Genomic DNA, 17,356 nt, shown 5'->3' with positions numbered 1-17,356 from the left:
GAATTAAAAATAGCTGTCTAAGGATGTCTAGAGAGCTCTAGTGTTTAGAGGACAGGATGATCTGCTTGTATGGCTGTTGATCTCCCCCATACCTAATTCTGCCTCCAGCCTGTACAAGAATGGCTAATAAAATAATCCTCCCAGTTTCTGTAAAATCCGAATATTGGTTTGAAGACAAAGCTTGCATAATTGATGAAAGCAGCACTGTTTAAAGTGATGCTTCTCTTGTATTAGTAGGGACAGCACAGTTGTCCCATTTCACCCCAACATACTGTCTTTTCTAGTGGTGTTTTCTCTGCATCTTATCAAACTTTAAGGCTTTTGGAGATGGGGAACTATTTATTTAGCTGTGCAAACTGTTTTCTGGATTTATTTATTTTTTTGGAAAAACAGCATATACATATTTTTAATAACAACAACAAGCTTATGTAAGCAACATATGCAAACCATCAGATTTTCTTACTGATCTGCATAATTCTTAGTATACAACTTGTATTCTCCTGACCTGAGGTCCTTGAACTACTCTGTATTTAAGCAAAGGAAAAGTGAAAAGTGTGACCAGGGTAACTTTTGAAAAGCAGGTATTGATATTTTACATTTTGAAAACGCTTCTTAAAACATGCCAACATCTGCTGCCGCAGGATAGACTGCTTAGACATGCACAAAGAATCGGCGTACACAACTTAAGAGGCAACCTCGTATAGTTTCACTAGGTGTTTCGTGTTTCTCCGTAAATAGGCCGCATGTTGAGGTAATTCTAACAAATCTTAACCATGGTTAGGAGATGCGGGGTTCCACAAGGAAAGACTGAATACCTAATAAGTCAACACAATAACAACCAAATAAGTGTTGAGCTAATGATTTCAAAGTGCCGTGACTGTAAGCTTGCAACCTGCATGAAGGGATTTCTCTGTATACTAGGATCTACTGCAACACTCACAGGTCCAGGCTTCCCTCCCATCCTCTGCAAGGGGACAGGTTTCTTAGCAGCTGGAATTTTGGGTGGAGGGCGATGAGGTATGAGCGCTGGGGTGGACTGCAGGCTATGAAGTGGTGCTCCTGGCTTGGAAACACTGGGAAAGATGTCAGGTTTAGTGCGACCTTGAGTCCTTACTGGGACAGGTGTCACGGTTTCCTCTGGTGTAACTGAAATAAAAACAAATAGCTATCTGTTTATTCTGTTCTGCAAGAATAAAAATACAATTTCCCAAAAAGTGTTTTATCCACTCAGATCAACAAAGAGGCACTATCTGGGCTCAAGACAACAATTTTTAATTTTACCAAACATATTAAATGATTTTTGTGAAACCTAGACCTAAAAAATCCTAATTTAAAGGGCTAAGACTCAGTAAGACTAATCCTAATTTAAAGGGCTAGACCAGGGGTCAGCAACCTTAAACACTCAATGAGCCATTTGGACCCATATTCCGGAGGAAAAAAAAACCTCGGGAGCCACAAAACCCTTTTGACATCTAAAATGAAGATAATACTGCATATATAGTTTTTCTCCCCCCACCTTTATGCTCTTATAGGTCCCATTTTTATAATGTAGCCCCCTCTTGTAGCTTTTAGTTAGTTTTGTCATACATTCTTGTCCTGTGTCTTCAGACACCTGGTCCTCTATGGTGTTTTGCCTGATTCCAAGGCCATTCTCTGCCTGGAGAATTAGGCCCACTTTAAGCAAATTAGCTCCCCTTCTTTCCCCCAACAAATGAACCTGGTTCTGCCCTGCAGTTCTGCTGGACCCCACCTCCAGGGTAGCTCGCCTGTTCAACCTGCAGAAGTCCTCTCTCCTGCTAGCAGCCTCCCACCACTACAGCAGACCCTGGGTCCTCAGCAGGTCTTGGGCACAGCAGCCACACACGAAACTCCAGTGTCTCCAGCAGTCCATTAGTCACAAAGTCAGTCAGAGCATCCAGGGCAGAGTCCAAAGTCAATAAGCCAAGTCACAGTCCAAGGTCAGATTCCAAAGTAAGTCAGTCAAATCAGTCAGAGTATCCAAGTCAAAGTGAATAAGCCAAGCCAGTCAATCTCCTCTCCAACCTACACTCCTTCTCCAACCCACACCCCCTTCCTCAGGTGCTCTTATACCCCTGAGGGCCCTATTGCCTTCAAGTGGCTGCAGCTGTGTAGCACACTCTGCTGGATGCCCAGGCCTTACCCTTAAAGGGGCCACTGCTGACACCACATCTACCTCCTCACCAGATCTTCCAGGATTCCAATACATATGGTGGTTATGACATCTGCTTATCTTACATGGATACTAAAGAACTCCCCCCACCTTCCAGAGGCACCCTGCTGGAAGGAAAAAAGGACAGACTCCAGAGGTGGGGAAGAGGAGAAGCCAGAGCTGGGGGGGGAAGGGGGGGAGAGCCACAGGCCAGCTTCTGCCCTGCCTGCCTGCCTGCCCTCCCGCCCTCACTCAGGCTGCAACCCTCTCCACACTATCCTGGGAGTAAGCCCCATTGGTTACAATGCGACTTCTGAGCAGACAAGTTGGTTGGAGCTCTCAGGCTGCAGTCCTCTCCACACTTTCCTGGGAGGAAGCCTCACTGACTACTTGTGAGTAGACCTGCATAGGAGGGGGCTGAGGCTGCAGCCCTCCACACCTTCCTGGGAGGAAGCCCCACTGACTACAGCAGGGCTTACTTGTGAGTAGACCTGCACAGGAGGAGGCTGAGGATACAGCCCTCCACACCTTCCTGGGAGTAGCCCAGGGACTACATCGGGGCTTACTCTGGAACAGACCTGCGCGGGCTCCCACTCACCTGTCCTTGCGCTTGGCCTTGAGCAGGCTTCAAGGCTGCCATCCCAGGCACCCTTTCCTGGGAGTAAGCTTCATCCTCTGTAATGGGGCTTACAACTGAGTAGACACACAGGATGTCTCCTCTGCTGTGGAGGAAAAGCCTCTCCTTGCACTGAGTGGGGACCTACTCAGGGAAAGGCGGGCTGCAAGGGCTCGCAATGGCTGAGGAGGAGGGCGGCTCAGGATTGGCTGGTGGTCAGCCAGTGAAGGGCCCTGAGCCATTCCAACAGAAAAAGCCAGGAGCCTGCTGGATGCTGATTGGCTGAGCCTGCTGGAGAGTTGGGGAAGGGAAAAACAGGGAGCTTAAGCCTGCAGAGCGGGCAAAATTGAAAAGGGAAACCAATGCGGGGCAGGTGGGGGTGAAGGGAGAGGAGGGCAGTGAGCTCAGGGGGCGGAGGGAAGCAGCCTGCCCTCCCAACACAGGTGCCTCCTGTTACCCCCTTTGCCACTTTCACCTGGAGGAGCCGCAGCAGACAGCTGAAAGAGCTGCATGCGGCTCTAGAGCCGCAGGTTGCCGACCCCTGGGCTAGACTAAGAAAATCCTAATTTAAAGGGCTATTTAACGATTTATATCAGCAGAAGCTCTTTGTGTGAAGCCACACTGGAAAAGCTCCACTGATACGTGTGAATAGAGAATCAACCTCTCTTTTCCAGTGCTCAGCTACTTCTGCACTGCAGGCAAACTGCTTTGGGATGCAAAAAAAAAAAAAAAAAAAGCAGAGAGGCGTATACTGTAATTTGTTGAATTGTGGACCATTTTTCTGGTTTCCTTATTTTTTAGGCCACCAGCATTATGGCTGCTGTTGGCAGGTCGCCACATGGTGAGTATTCCTGACATCTAGTATGATGTGTGAGAACTATTCACTATGCTTATTGTATACATCCTGCCATTTCTTAAGAAAGCTTATGATAGTTTACAGAGTTCCTAGTGGTATCCTCACAAGCAAACCCACATCCAAGCCTGGCTAAAGCTTGGGCACTGCCTGAGACTGCCCACTGCCACTTCATATGTTGCAACTGCCATCTCCCCACTTTCCACCTCTTTCTTGCCAGGTGTGACCAAGGCAGGTGAGACATGGTGATCTGGTGCCCTTAACTGGAGGTTCTGGTGCTCCCTGAACCTGCCTACCACCCCCATCACGTCCAGCTCTGGCACCACTCCTTCCTCCATGCCCTGTTCTATGCACAGACTTAGCAACACTCCTCTTTTCTCTGCACTCCACAGGCTCAGTATAAATGCACAAAAGTGCAGAAGAAATAATTTGCTTTGAAGTGGCCTGTGAGACCTTACACTGTGACCCATCACCATCCTGCAGATCACAGATTAAGAAATGTGGCAAGAGAGCACTTTTGCAAAGATAGCAAACTAAGGCTTTTACACTAAAAAAAACCCAAAATGGTTCATTTCAATTACAGGACACGTTACATTAGCATACTACTGTTTTCATAACTTGAAATCTTTCATTAACGTAAGAGACCGCAAGAAACTCTTTTAAAACCATATGTGTTGACTTAATGAAATCTGTTGAAATGGAGAAATAAGGTCTGTTCTAAACAGAAGGGACAAGTTTGCATGCAAACTGATGGTGCACTTCATATGTTGCACTGTACAGGAAATGAGATGAATAGTAATAAAATGTTATGAGGACTCCTGAAAGAGATGCTTTTTATGTATGTCATAGTATGCCAAGGGTAACATAAAACAGATGCTGCCAATGCTCTTAGTAGAAAGCACAGGTCATGTTACCTCCTTTTGCTTGCATCAGACACCGAATTGCTTCCTCTGCTTCCTGAGGGGTAGTGGTTTTAATCTGTTTAACATTATATGGCTTACTGATTCCAGTCCGAGATTTTGGCTTATGAGTATCAGGAAGAAAAATAAATACAAGAAAGAGTGAGCACAGGAGGAAATTGATACACAAAATTAGTGGAGATACGCTATTTGTCTAAAGCAGGGTGCAAACGTGATAGCAGACTTATTATTTTCACAGCACATCACTACTAGATATAAATGACTGCAAACGAATCCCTGGCATGTAAAGGGACACCTTTCATGCATGCCTCCCCTCATGACCCAAGATCTTCCAAAGAGGTCCTGTTTAGGGTGCTGCTGTCACCACTGAGATCTGGCTTTTGCTGTACGGGCATCATACCTATGGACGCTTCATCCATCTTGATTCTGTCATTTAGGAAACAGGGAAAGGCAACTTTTTAAGAGGACTCTTCCCCTAGATGATGAAGAAACTGGGTTGTTTTGGAGATTCTCGGCTGCCAACTATAGTGCACTGATTTTGAGAATTAATTTTGGAATGTTTCTATTTATCATACACACATAGATAAAAGTTGCTTGAACTTGATTAGGTGGTAAACTCAGTTAACAGGATTCTTTGCCTGCTTCCTCAGTTAAACAAGAGCCAGCACAATCCTAACTTTCGCTGGAACAGGGAGGCAGGCATCCCTACCCTGTATCCAACGCAAGTTTCAGGCTGCAAGCAGCTTGGCCCAAGGCAAGGGGAATAAGTTTCTCTTACCCCAGGGAGCGCCGCTGCAGCCCCAGTGGGTCTATTCAGATCTGCGCCACCTAAAGATCCGAGCTGCCCAGAGCTGGCCCAGGCTGTCCAGTAACAGGGTCAGTATCTGGCATAACAGCCACGTTCCAGCCCCACCTCCTGCTTCCTCGCTGCCTGCCCACAGGCCTGTCTGCCACCCTCCCTTCCCCCAACCTGGAACACTTTCCTCCCACTCTCCCCATGCCCCCCCAGACCCCTGTCCTTTACCCATCTGCTGGCACAGCGGAGCCCAATTTGGCCTCTGGAGGCTGGTGCGTGTTCATGTGCTGGCCTCCCTCCTCTTTAGTTAGCATGAAAGTGCTTTATGGCACTTTTGTGATAACGATGGGCCAGCACAAGGGAATTGTGTCAGCCCAGGGCGCCTTTTGAATTGTGCCCTGTGTTGCTTAGAGCCCAATCCTATCCCTATCTACTCAGAAGTAAATCCCATTATAGTCAATGGTGCTTATTCCCAGGAAAGTGTGGATAGGATTGTAGCCTTAACAATGCATTGGTTAAGCAAGTCCCCCCCCCCAACTCCTCTCCCGTTCGCCTCTGCAGTGCTGCTCCACCCTTCTTCCTTGTTCATGATAACTTCTTTCTCATTTCCTTTCTCACCTCAGAGGGAGCCCTGGCAGGAAAATGAGGGGGATGTCTGCCATATTTTCACTTATGTGCTTTGAACTATTGTGGTGATCTACTCACTGGTTGTTGCGGTGCTCCTGGCAAAAGCTTTGCAGTTTGCAGGATGGATGACAGGGAATGGCTTCCTGAAGGGATGGAATCATCCGAATGAGATTTTTTGACAGCTGCAGGGGAGACACATGAAATGGAGCGTGTAAGTGTATGAAAGCAGCACTGCAGTCCAATATTGATAAAAGTTGTCATCTTTTGATTACAAACTTTCTGACATGTGGGGCGGGGCAGGGCAGGGTCAGAGCTAAAAGGAGTATTCTCCTGTTCGCTCCTGTGGCTGATACTAGCAGATATGGTGAGCTGGGTCTGTGCTTTGGGTTCCACAGTGGGCAAAGGAGTGCAGAGATAAAGTTAAGCACTCAATGATGGAAGTTGCTGCCACTTGATTGCCACATTGCTTTATAATTGCCAACTCCATCATCTTAAAATAACTTGATGGGGTATTTGTGGAGAAGCAAATGCATAGACCCAGAAGTCTGTCTCAAGTGAATAGTGAATGGAGGTGGAGCACAATGACCTGTGCATGGGTGAGCTACTATGAAAATGTTGCAGCCCCATTTTATTTTTTTATTTTTTATTTTACTCAGAAGATTCTGGCAAATTAGCACCAAATTCTGAATTTTATAACAAAATCACACACACACAAACTAACCTATCTCAACAACTGATACAGAGTTTTCAAAAAACCCCAAAACCAGCAACGCCATTTTATTCCCTCTCCTTAGTTAGCAACCTTCAATACTGGTATGAAATGTAAAAAACAATTTGCAAATTTAATTGGCTCTCTTTTCCTAAACAAAGTACATGAAACATTAAAGTATATTATGAGAATAATTTATCTTATTTACTTCAGTAACTCTTAGCTGGATAAAAACAGCATCTTTATGGGATAAATAAGTCCAATTCTTCAAGTGAAAGTTCTTTCACTTTCCATATAGGCATCATTAATTGAACTTTATTTACTTAGATGATAACTGTTACAAAGCATTTACAACCAGAAACACAGCTATCCCTACAAAAGTGTGGCTTTAAGAAAAAATAAAAACACCGGCACGCATCACAAAATAGTTGTTAAGTTAATGGTTCATATAACAAGATGGTAGACATCCTGATCCCATATAGGTTTACTTTGAAGTAAGTGGCACAAATTTGAACATTTTACTAAAACTATAAAGAAATAAAAAGGATTTATGTGATGAACTGCTCTGTCCAACGTACATCCACTTGAATGTAGGTCTCATTGGCTTCAGGAGAACCTACTTGCAGGGCTGTGTGCATGCTGCTTTCCAAAGCAGTACAGAAAAACACAGAGAATGTACAGGGCACAAAATCTAGTTTTCTTAGGGCGCAATCCTAACCCCTTATGTCAGTGCTTTCCAGCACTGCCATAAGGGCAATGCAGCTCTGAGGCAAGGGAGCAAACATTCCCTGACTTTGAGGAGGCCTCCAACTGCAGGATGCAGCACATGCCCCATTGGCATGCTGGAAAGCACTGACATAAGGGGTTAGGATTGCGCCCCTAGAAGCTCAACTTCCATTAAAACACACAGGTTTCTAGTCCTTTGGGCTAACATGCCATGCATCAATACATTTCCAATGCATGTGGAAATATCACAATTAATACAACAAAAATGTCCATAAAACAGTTGTCATACATGGTTCCCTGTACCAAAAGGTATCACAAGCTAAAACAGTGCAGAGGAGAACACCAGCAAACAGTCACAAAAAGGTAGTATGTTGGAGTGATTAGGGACAGTTACTTTCTCCCAGTAAACATAAGAGGATCATCACTTTAAAAAGTTCCTATTTGCATAGTTCACAGAAGCAGAAAAGACACCCAAAACTTCCAGCTATCAGGGCCTCATATTAGTTCCTTTCCCCTTCCTGTGACCAACAAATCCAGTTTAATTTAATAACATCAATTTATGTTAGAGTACATCTTCATAATTTTCCTCTATTTTAATGATTTGGATATGAGCAGAATTCATCTTTTCTTAGGATACAGTAATTCTGCTTAAGTGGAGAATTAAAAAAAACAAAACACCACAGAAGTATACCCAGCCCTAATGATTTTCAAGTAAATGTACTTAGGGTGGAAGTCTAAAGGAAGGCTTCAGTAACCCATATGCTGTTTCCAGTATTTCAGCATAGTTCTTTAAAATGAACGTAGATTCCCCACCTGGAGGAGGAGGTCGCTGAGGTGGCTGAGGCTGTCGAGGTCTACCAGACACAGAAAGAGACCTGCTTGGGGAATGGTGGCAAAACTCCCCACTTCCTTCCAGCTCTTGTTTTAGTTCAGCCAGGTCTGCATCATCTAAAGAATACAGCAAAATAATTAAAAATGGAAAGCACAACACAAATACCAAGCTAGGATGCTGAAATTGGACATGAAAGAACTGGGAAATAAATCGACAAGGTTAGTCATCTACTTACCTCATGAGGAAACGTACTAAATCAGAGGTTCAATGACCTACACCGAATCCCACTCCTCTTTCAAACAGCAGCTTTATCAAGGTTAATCAACTCCCTCAGTCATTGCTCCCTCTACCATTGCTAATGAGGTGACAGCTAATCACAAGGGAAATCCAGTCAGCAAATACAGCAGCCAGTTCTCTTATTTATATGCTGCTATTCAAGTCAAAAGTTTCTCAGAATGGTTTATAAAAAAAACAATCAAATTAATAAAAATACAATAAAAAGTGCAGAACAGAACATCAAAGAGAATAAAATCAAAATTAATACAATCAATACAAGCTGAACACACTAGAAGGCCTGAGTGAACAAAATGGTTTTCACTGGGTAATGAAAAGATACCCTAGTGATGCCAGGCAGGCCTCTTTAGGAACAGCATTCCAAAGTTAGGGTGCCACAGCAGAAAAAGTCTCAAGTGGCTGGAGGGGCTAGATCTAAAACTGGATAGGTTCATGAAGGAGAAAGTATATCCATGAGGCACCCCGATCCAAGCTGTTTAGGGCTCTAAAGGTTAAAGAAAAAATTCTAAGTGTTAGTTAGATGCTAATAGAGTTATTTAAAGCATTGAGTTTGGATCACATAGGTCAACCTTAAAGCATAATGACAGAGCTTTCTGAAAAGGAATATGTATATATTAAGTGCACATCCAACTCTCACAGATTGTATTTGCAGTGGTGCCTATCCTACACAGTCCACAATGCAGACCGGACCAGCACAGCATGTTAGTTAGGAACACACAGATTCAGCCATTCTAACTCATAGAAAGTGTGTGTGAGAAGTGTGATGGCACATTATGAAGTCAGCATAGGTTAACTTCTAACACTCAACTGCACACTGAAAAGGTTTTGGTGGTTCCCCAGCCATGCCTTATTACCTTATTCAAAGTTCAATCAAGTATTTTTACTGATTTTTAACAAGCTTTGACGAGAGATTGTAGTCACTCAAAACAACCACCATCCTGTGTTCCTTATCTCCAGGTCTACACATTTTAGTCTTTTTAATGTCAAACATGACAATGATAAAATGAGCTACCTTGTGTCACACATGTAGATAACCAGAGCTTTATATTTTCAATAAGCCCTTCATATAGAAAGGCACATTTCAAAAGATGAGCACTGTGCTTGGAAGGGGCCACTTTTTATCTACCATCCTATAGAAAAATTACCAATGTTCACCTTTGTATGGCTGTAGCTTTCGTCCAGAATGGTGAGAAGATTTGTTTGCATGTACCATGGATGCCACCATCAAATACTCAGGCCCATCTGGCATATCTTCTACTATGAATGGAGTTTCTGTTGCTGCAGGCAATTGAGGCAGCATATCATCCAAATAATCATCGTCATCATCTAGAATATCACCTAAATCAGAAGAAAAAAAAGGAAATATTAATGGTTAAATGGACTTCGAGGGATATATTCTTTGTCCCCTTCTCTTATCTTTGTTATAATTTTTCCTAAAAATGGGCCTGGTAAGAAAAGATGGTGACAGTTCTCTGTAGAGATCATGGCTAAAGGCAGGGCTTTTCAGACTGGGGTGTCGCAAAACAGGGCCCTGGCCTGTTTCCCCTTAAGGGGCAGGGGCAGCCAGGAGGCAGGGAGGAGGCAGTGGCGCGATCCCCAGGATCGCACCGCTCAAGGGGGCTGCAGGGGCTTGGATACACTTACCAGAGCCTCCTGCAGCCTCCCGGGGGTGTGGGGAGCCCTGCGCGACTATCTGCAGGGCTCCCTGAAGCTTCACAAGTGAAAGTGGAGTGATCGTGCTCTGCTTCCACTAAACCGGAAGTGGAGCATGATCGCTCCACTTTCACTTGTAAAGCATCGGGGAGCCTTGCAGACAGCCACACAGGGCTCCCTGCACTTCCAGGAGGCTGCAGGAGGTTCTGGTAAGTGTACCCAAGCTCCTGCAGTCCCGTCCCCCCCGAGTGGTGAGATCCTGGGGACTGCGCCGATGCCTTCCCCCTCCCCTGCAAGAACTTACTATGGCTCCCTGGGAGTTTGAAAATCCCTGAGAGTTTGAAAATCGCAAGCTAAAGGGTTTAGCTAGCTACTTGGGTCAGGAAGAAAATGGCTGGGTGAGGGAAGCTTCCATGCATGCATCACAATCACATTCTCAAGGCCCCCATCTTCTGCTCCACAAAGCTGCTCAGTAGATTTCAATGGACTGAAGTCAACACTTGAAGGAGCTTCAAAAACTGCAGCTTGAAAACAAAGTACTAGGGAACCTCTAGTTTACATGCTAAGGGGTTCTTTGGACTGTGGCTTGCTCTGACAGCAAATTCCACTACAGAAAATACAATGCAGGTTAATGCACGTATTCTCGTTGTGAATACGAGAATTCAAATACGTATATTGTAAGTAGATGAGGGTCACACTGAAGATTAGCAATAAAGCATTTTAGAATTTAACAAGGTTTCATTGCTCATTTTTCTGAATCCAAAGACACCAGCCAAGAATATATAAACTGTTTCTGGCCAGAAACTGAAAAGTCACAGTTTGATATAAACACATTATATTCTACACACCTTCAGATTCATAATCTAAACTAGAGAAATCAAAATTTTCCTCCAGTAGACATGAATTTGCTGTGGGTGACATAGGGGCGATGCTATCTCGTTTTCTAGCAATTTCCTCTTGAAGACCCTTCAGCCAGTCTTTCGTTTTAGGCCAGATCTTCACAGTCTTGCCTTTAATCTGCATAACAGAAAAGAATTGATTATTTTTTCTGTGTTTAACCAAAATCACTGTACATAAACAAAACCCAGGCATGTGTAGAATGTAAGGTGACATTTGTTCAGCAGACTGAAGGCAATAACATTCATGTACATAGCTCAAAGAGAGTAGCTACAAAGTTCGATTGCTTAGAGTTGCAGTTAAAAGGTATTTTTATTGTTTAAAGCAGGTGATAAAATATCTGACATACATCATGATGATATAAGACAAGTTCTGTTGAATCATGCATTTAGCCCAGTATCTGTTTCTGACATTGGATTAGTCCAAATGCTTGAAGGTACTAATATAAGCACTAGCATTGTTCTCCATTCCATCTTAGCAGTTCTTTACACTCCAGCTGTTCAAGGGTCAGTGAAAGCCCAAACAAATAACATAGATATCCAAAGTTCTCTATGCAACCTTCCAGTTTTTGACCACTACTACTTACAACAACAGAAGGATGCCTAGATCCACTTTGAGCTGGGAGAGAAAATGTTATTTATCTTAAAACTATTCATCTTAATGTTGCCAAGTTCCGTCTAGATCTATTTTTTTTTTAAATCTATTATTATGTGAAAAAAATATAAGCAATCTTTCTTTGCTCACATTATTGGACCACTTACAAAACTACTTATCTTTAGTCACGTCCTCTCAGCTGAATAGACCTAATTTTTAAGTTCTCCTGCGTGGAAGACACCTAGCAATTTTTGTTGTTCTTTACCAAATGGCTTCAAGAGCTAATCACAGGAGTCAATACAAGAAAGGTAATTGAGCTGTGCTTCCTACATTTCAGCATGTCAACAATATCTGAAGTATTTCCATTTTTCTAGGCCTACACTATCTTAGTTGAAAACAGCATCTAAAACTATGCACACTACCTCAGGCATGGATGTATCACTTTTAAAAGAATAGTTTGACTTTTCTCACTCTCATAATTTTCTGCTTGTCTTTTTGATGGTTGACACATGTGATATTTTAAGGGCTAATCACATTGACTCCCATGTGGGGAAATAGCCTAGTTGCTTGAATATGTTTCCTAGTCTCAATATGGATTCCTCTACATTTTCAAACACTAGATTTCATCTAACATTTTGTTGCTAACTGTTCAAGAGTTATGGATTTTATGTTCAAGAATAGTTCTGTGCAAGTACTTAGTTTTTCATGGAACAACTTGACATGCTTTTCCAAACTGAAGTATACATAATTATCTGGGCCCCACACCCACATTACTGACATCCTCAACGTTCAACAGAAAGTGTAATTTTATAATATCCTTGTTGACTTTTTTCTAACCCATCATGGGAGCAAATTCCAGAAAGTGGTCTACTATAGCAAAAACACGGAGCCTCGTGATACCTTAAACACACTGAAATGGTGTCTTGTTCATATGTTCTCATGCCACAATAACTCTTTAAGGAGTTGCAGGATTCTTTTTGAGGTGATGCAGATCCCTTTTAAACAGATGATTTTTTTTTTTTTAAAAGGTCAACATGTAAGCTAATAGGATATGTCAGAAAAATAGCATCTCCATATTAGGAATGATAGTCAAAATGTCAGGTATCAAATGAAATCCATTGATGTCAGCCTTCTCTGAAAATCCAGGTACCAGATCTTAGGTGTTCCCTATCCACTCATCTGACTATACAGCAGGGGTTTCTTTTTACCTTGACACCATCTACATCAAGTACGTGAAGAGCAGATCTGCTTTCTGCAAATGTTACCAGCATTTGACCTCCAATAATCCTAAGAAAAACAACAAATAAGACATGCTAAATCAACTGTATTGATTGCCTATTACTTTCTGCATTTAGCCCTGCAAATTAAAGAATTGCCTCGAAGGATAAATTTTTAGGGCAGATTGTAACTACATGTCTCATCATGCTCATCCATAGTGAATACTTCTGTATGTGCACCTGACTGAATAGCTGATGCACCGACATGGTCTCCAGTCTTTCAACCACATCACACTTTCCTCTTTCCTCACTTAAAAAAAGAAGACGACAAAATTCAGTTCACTGGAAAGTGGGAAGAGAGGAAGCAGAAGCAACTCAAATTCCCTTTTTCCATATTTCTCACACCATGTACAGATACAGCTTAAGCTTCTCACTACTGGTGGACACTTTGGACATTACACAGGAAGCACAAGTTGCACATCTCTGTTATCCTCTCCTGTGTAATGTGCAAAGCCATCCTCCATTCCTTCCTTACTAGCAGCACAGAAGGCCCCATTGGAGCCTGGGCTGCCTCCTCTCTCTCTCCTTTATTTTCAAAAGGGGGAAAGGAAGGAGACAGTGCAGAAGAAACTGTGGTGACAGTGATGTCACTGCCATCACTTCTGGGTTGAGGGGCGGCAAGCGAGGTGGTGGCCTCTGGCAGGAAAATCTGCAGGACTGCCACTGAATCCATGGATATGGAGGCCCCAACCTGTACAAATTAGGGTGCAATCCTAACCCCTTATGTCAGTGCTTTCCAGCATGGACATGAGGGCAATGCAGCTCTGAGGTAAGGGAACAAACATTCCCTTACTTTGAGGACGCCTCCGTGAGTGCCACCCAACTGCAGGATGCAGCACACATTCCATTGGCACTGCTATGCCAGTGCTGGAAAGCACTGACATAAGGGGTTAGGATTGCGCCCTTAGTTAAATAATTTAGGGCGCAATCCTAACCCATTATGTCAGTGCTTTCCAGCACTGACATAAGGGTAACACAGCTCTGAGGTAAGGGAACAAACACTGTGAGTGACACCCAACTGCAGGATGCAGCACATGTCCCATTGGCACCGCTATGCCAGTGCTGGAAAGTACGGATGTAAGGGGTTAGGACTGTGCCATTAAAGATAGATAATGTCCAGCTAAGAGTTTCTAATTACAAGTTATGCAAACAAACAAAATCATATCTACAATCTATATCTATGAGAATGCCATTAGAGCTCTTTTTTGAGGTAGTGAAGAACACAGCACTCTGAACTTCCTCACTTGAACTAAAGTTAATAATTCAGAAATATATCCAAAATACAAGAGATGTATATGCTTTTATACGGACAAGAGATGTTTTCGTTTACCCTGAAATACCACTTCAGGGAATCTGTCAGGCTTGTCTGACCAAATCTCTGGGGCAGACCATTATCTCATGAGCTACTTCAGACACAAGAAATCTGATTAAACATTTTCTAAGCATCTTGGCTCAAAAATTCAGGCATCAACTATTAAGATTCTTTTAAGAAATATGACTGTTCCACAAAAATATTTTTCACCAATTAATGCTGTCACAATGTAACACTAATACTTCGACATCAATTTCATTTTTCTTGTTTTAAAAACTGGAATAATATTTTACCGGACAAGCACAACAACGCCATAACTCTCAAAGATTTGCATAAGTTCAGTACGCAGGTCCTCAGGAAATTCATCTTTCTCTTCAGGGGATGGTGTCAGCAGAGTCACCACTACTGTGGCATCTAGAGGTCCCTGGAATGAGGACACTTCCTGGAAAACCTTCTCCCGGGCATCCACATCAACTTCTTGGACTTCCACTTCCACAATAGATAAAACAGGTCTACATTTTAGGCACGAAGGAGAAAAAAGGCAGTTTGAGAGACAAATTTATAGTGAATCCAGGGGATTTATAGTAGGTGGAAGAGATAAAAAATATGTACATGTTATGAAAAATCAGCTGCACAGTATACACTACCTGAAATCACTTAGGCCAGTTTAAGATGCAAGTTCTTGTTACATGACTGAAGATATCTCTCAGTAGCATTTATAGAAACAGTCAACTATTTATAGAAATTTTGTAAACTGAAAAATAAAGAACCAACCAGGTATAGTAGACCAGGGCTTCCCAAACTTTGTAGGGCCTCGGTCAGAATACAGTTTTGCTCTCAGTCCAGCAACTCATGGAGTGGGTACATTTTTTAAATAATAAAAATGCTCCAGAGAGCTAAGGAATGACAGCATAATCATCACTTAAATCTGGAATACCACAAGGGAAGATGTACATTCCAGCTGTGTAGCCACATAGTTTACAGGGAATGCTGCTTCTCATGATCCTCAGGAACATCCATGGAACCCTTGTTTTGGTCACGACTGGCAGAAATGTCACATGACCCTCATTTGGGTCGCAACTCTTGGTTTGGGAATCACTGTAGTAGGTGGATGGTTTCTACACTGGCAGGGCAATTCTGTGAGAACATATACAAAGTTTCCTTCTGAGGACCCGCATTGGAGGGCAGCCAAGGCACTAGCCAGGACCACCAGAAAGTCAACAGCTTAGCCCTGAAGCCATGTGCAGTGCCTAATTCAGATGCGAGGTTGACTAGAAACACTGATTTAGAGAACATTAGGGTGGCTGAGCTGGCCGCAACAATTTTTTGTTTTCTTCAAAAACACACACACACACACACACACACACACAGAGCATTATACTCAAACAGCAACAGGGCAGGCACATCATACTCTTTTTTTTAAAAATGGTGGCAATCATAATGGCCACCATGAAGTATTCTGTGCGACTGCCTCCCTGCCACCCAGGTAAGCCTCCCCTAAATCTTTATGGGGGCTTACCTGAGAAGTGGGATAGCAGTAACACCTGTATGCTGCTTCGCTGCCATTGAAAGAGAAGGGGGTCCGATCAATGGAGAACCAATAGAGAGCTTTGCTCCAGAGTCCCCCCAAACCTGGTACTAAGCTTTTTCCTTCTCCAACCCTGGCAAATACCCATTCAAAAGCTGGCACTGCTGATAGCAATCTCTTTACATCTAAGACATCTAGAAATCTGTGAGTACTGAAAATCAGATGCGTATGACAAAAAAATACCTAGGGCGACAATTTCTAAACCAATTAAAAATCTAAAATTAAACCAATTTCTAAAGAAAATCAGAAGCCTATTTCTACCCTATTTCTTGATGCATCATAGAAATGTCAAAAACCAGTCCATTGTTTGAAGTCTCATTTTTAATGGAAACCAGTGGACTACAACATCTCTGAGGCCCTGACAATACCAGAATGGATAAACTTCTATTGTATGGTATATTGCATGAACTCTGTGCAATCAGTGCTGGAAAAACACCACAAAACAATTTGTTGGGAGTACTAATAATGATGGTGAAGTCACAATGAATGTACTTCTGTGAGCTCTGCAGCGACATTTTCATATACCATTGTCTGAACTGTCAAAATTGTTATTTGCAATACAAATATTTAATAGTGTACTGGTCAGTGACCGTAATAAAAGATTCTTCTTCTTCTATTTAATAGATCAGTCAAGTTGAAAAATTAAAAACTCAGTAAGAGTTATACAATTATTTGAGCACAAATAAAGAAAATAATCAAGGTGTTTTAAACAGCAAACAAACCACTAGCCTGCCTCTTCTTTCCTCACTTTCTTTTCCTTCTTGTAAAATATAAAGCAAATGAAACTTACATTGTTACTAGCCTTGAGACAATCACTCACAGTTGACAGACAAGTGAACTGGCTATATTTTCACCAGGGTACTAATGAGCCCTTTCCACACTGCAGCTACAGAATGTGGAAAGAACAACTACAACCCCAATGACTGGGCTCAAAGCATGGGAGTAATCACAACTATCAGCTAAGTCACAGTGGGATATACAGAACAATCACAACATTGCAGAAAACCAACTTCATATAATCATTGAGATAAGCCAGTGAAACTAGGTTCACATGATCATTACTACCCACTTTTTGCTGGTCAATCGCATGTCTATGCAGTCACTGACAGTGTTGTGTGGAACAGAATGCTTGCTGGGGTTAGAAACAGTCACTGCTGCACATTGAAGTAGCCAATGGAATGTGAGCCAAGAATAAACTGTATGCACTATTTACCTATTAAACATAGCCAATATTTATAGAGCTGCTTTATACAGAGTCAGACCATTGATCCCTCTAGCCCTGCTCTGCCAAATAGTTGGTCTAAGGTTTCCTAGTACCTTTGCAATCTGAGATCTTTTTAACTGGACAGTAACTGGAATTGAAAGGATCATATGCATGCTAAAGCTTAAATCCCTACATTGATGTAAAATAGTACAGTAGAACCTCTTTAAGTTGACCACCAAAGGGACTGGAGGAAATTGGTCAACATAGGGAGGTGGTCAACATACGGGG

At 42.7% G+C, this 17,356-nt stretch overlaps 1 protein-coding gene across 1 annotated transcript in view; it reads right to left on the bottom strand.

Moving 5' to 3' along the window:
* SYNJ2 (synaptojanin 2) overlaps positions 1-17,356 on the bottom strand; it is a 73,359-nt gene that overhangs the window by 2,423 nt on the left and 53,580 nt on the right. Inside the window, exons 19-26 of the mRNA XM_066616090.1 lie at positions 14,570-14,788; positions 12,896-12,974; positions 11,045-11,213; positions 9,699-9,881; positions 8,231-8,365; positions 6,061-6,164; positions 4,554-4,662; positions 929-1,146 (exon numbers count right to left, since the gene is read on the bottom strand). Coding sequence (XP_066472187.1) covers positions 929-1,146; positions 4,554-4,662; positions 6,061-6,164; positions 8,231-8,365; positions 9,699-9,881; positions 11,045-11,213; positions 12,896-12,974; positions 14,570-14,788 — 1,216 coding nt within the window. The remainder of the gene's footprint in view (positions 1-928; positions 1,147-4,553; positions 4,663-6,060; positions 6,165-8,230; positions 8,366-9,698; positions 9,882-11,044; positions 11,214-12,895; positions 12,975-14,569; positions 14,789-17,356) is intronic.

This window comes from Tiliqua scincoides, chromosome 1 (genome assembly GCF_035046505.1).
Source record: "Tiliqua scincoides isolate rTilSci1 chromosome 1, rTilSci1.hap2, whole genome shotgun sequence".
Classification (NCBI taxonomy): domain Eukaryota; kingdom Metazoa; phylum Chordata; class Lepidosauria; order Squamata; family Scincidae; genus Tiliqua; species Tiliqua scincoides.
The sequence above is the reverse complement of the archived record's forward strand: the minus strand, read 5'-3'. Positions and strand labels throughout refer to the sequence as shown.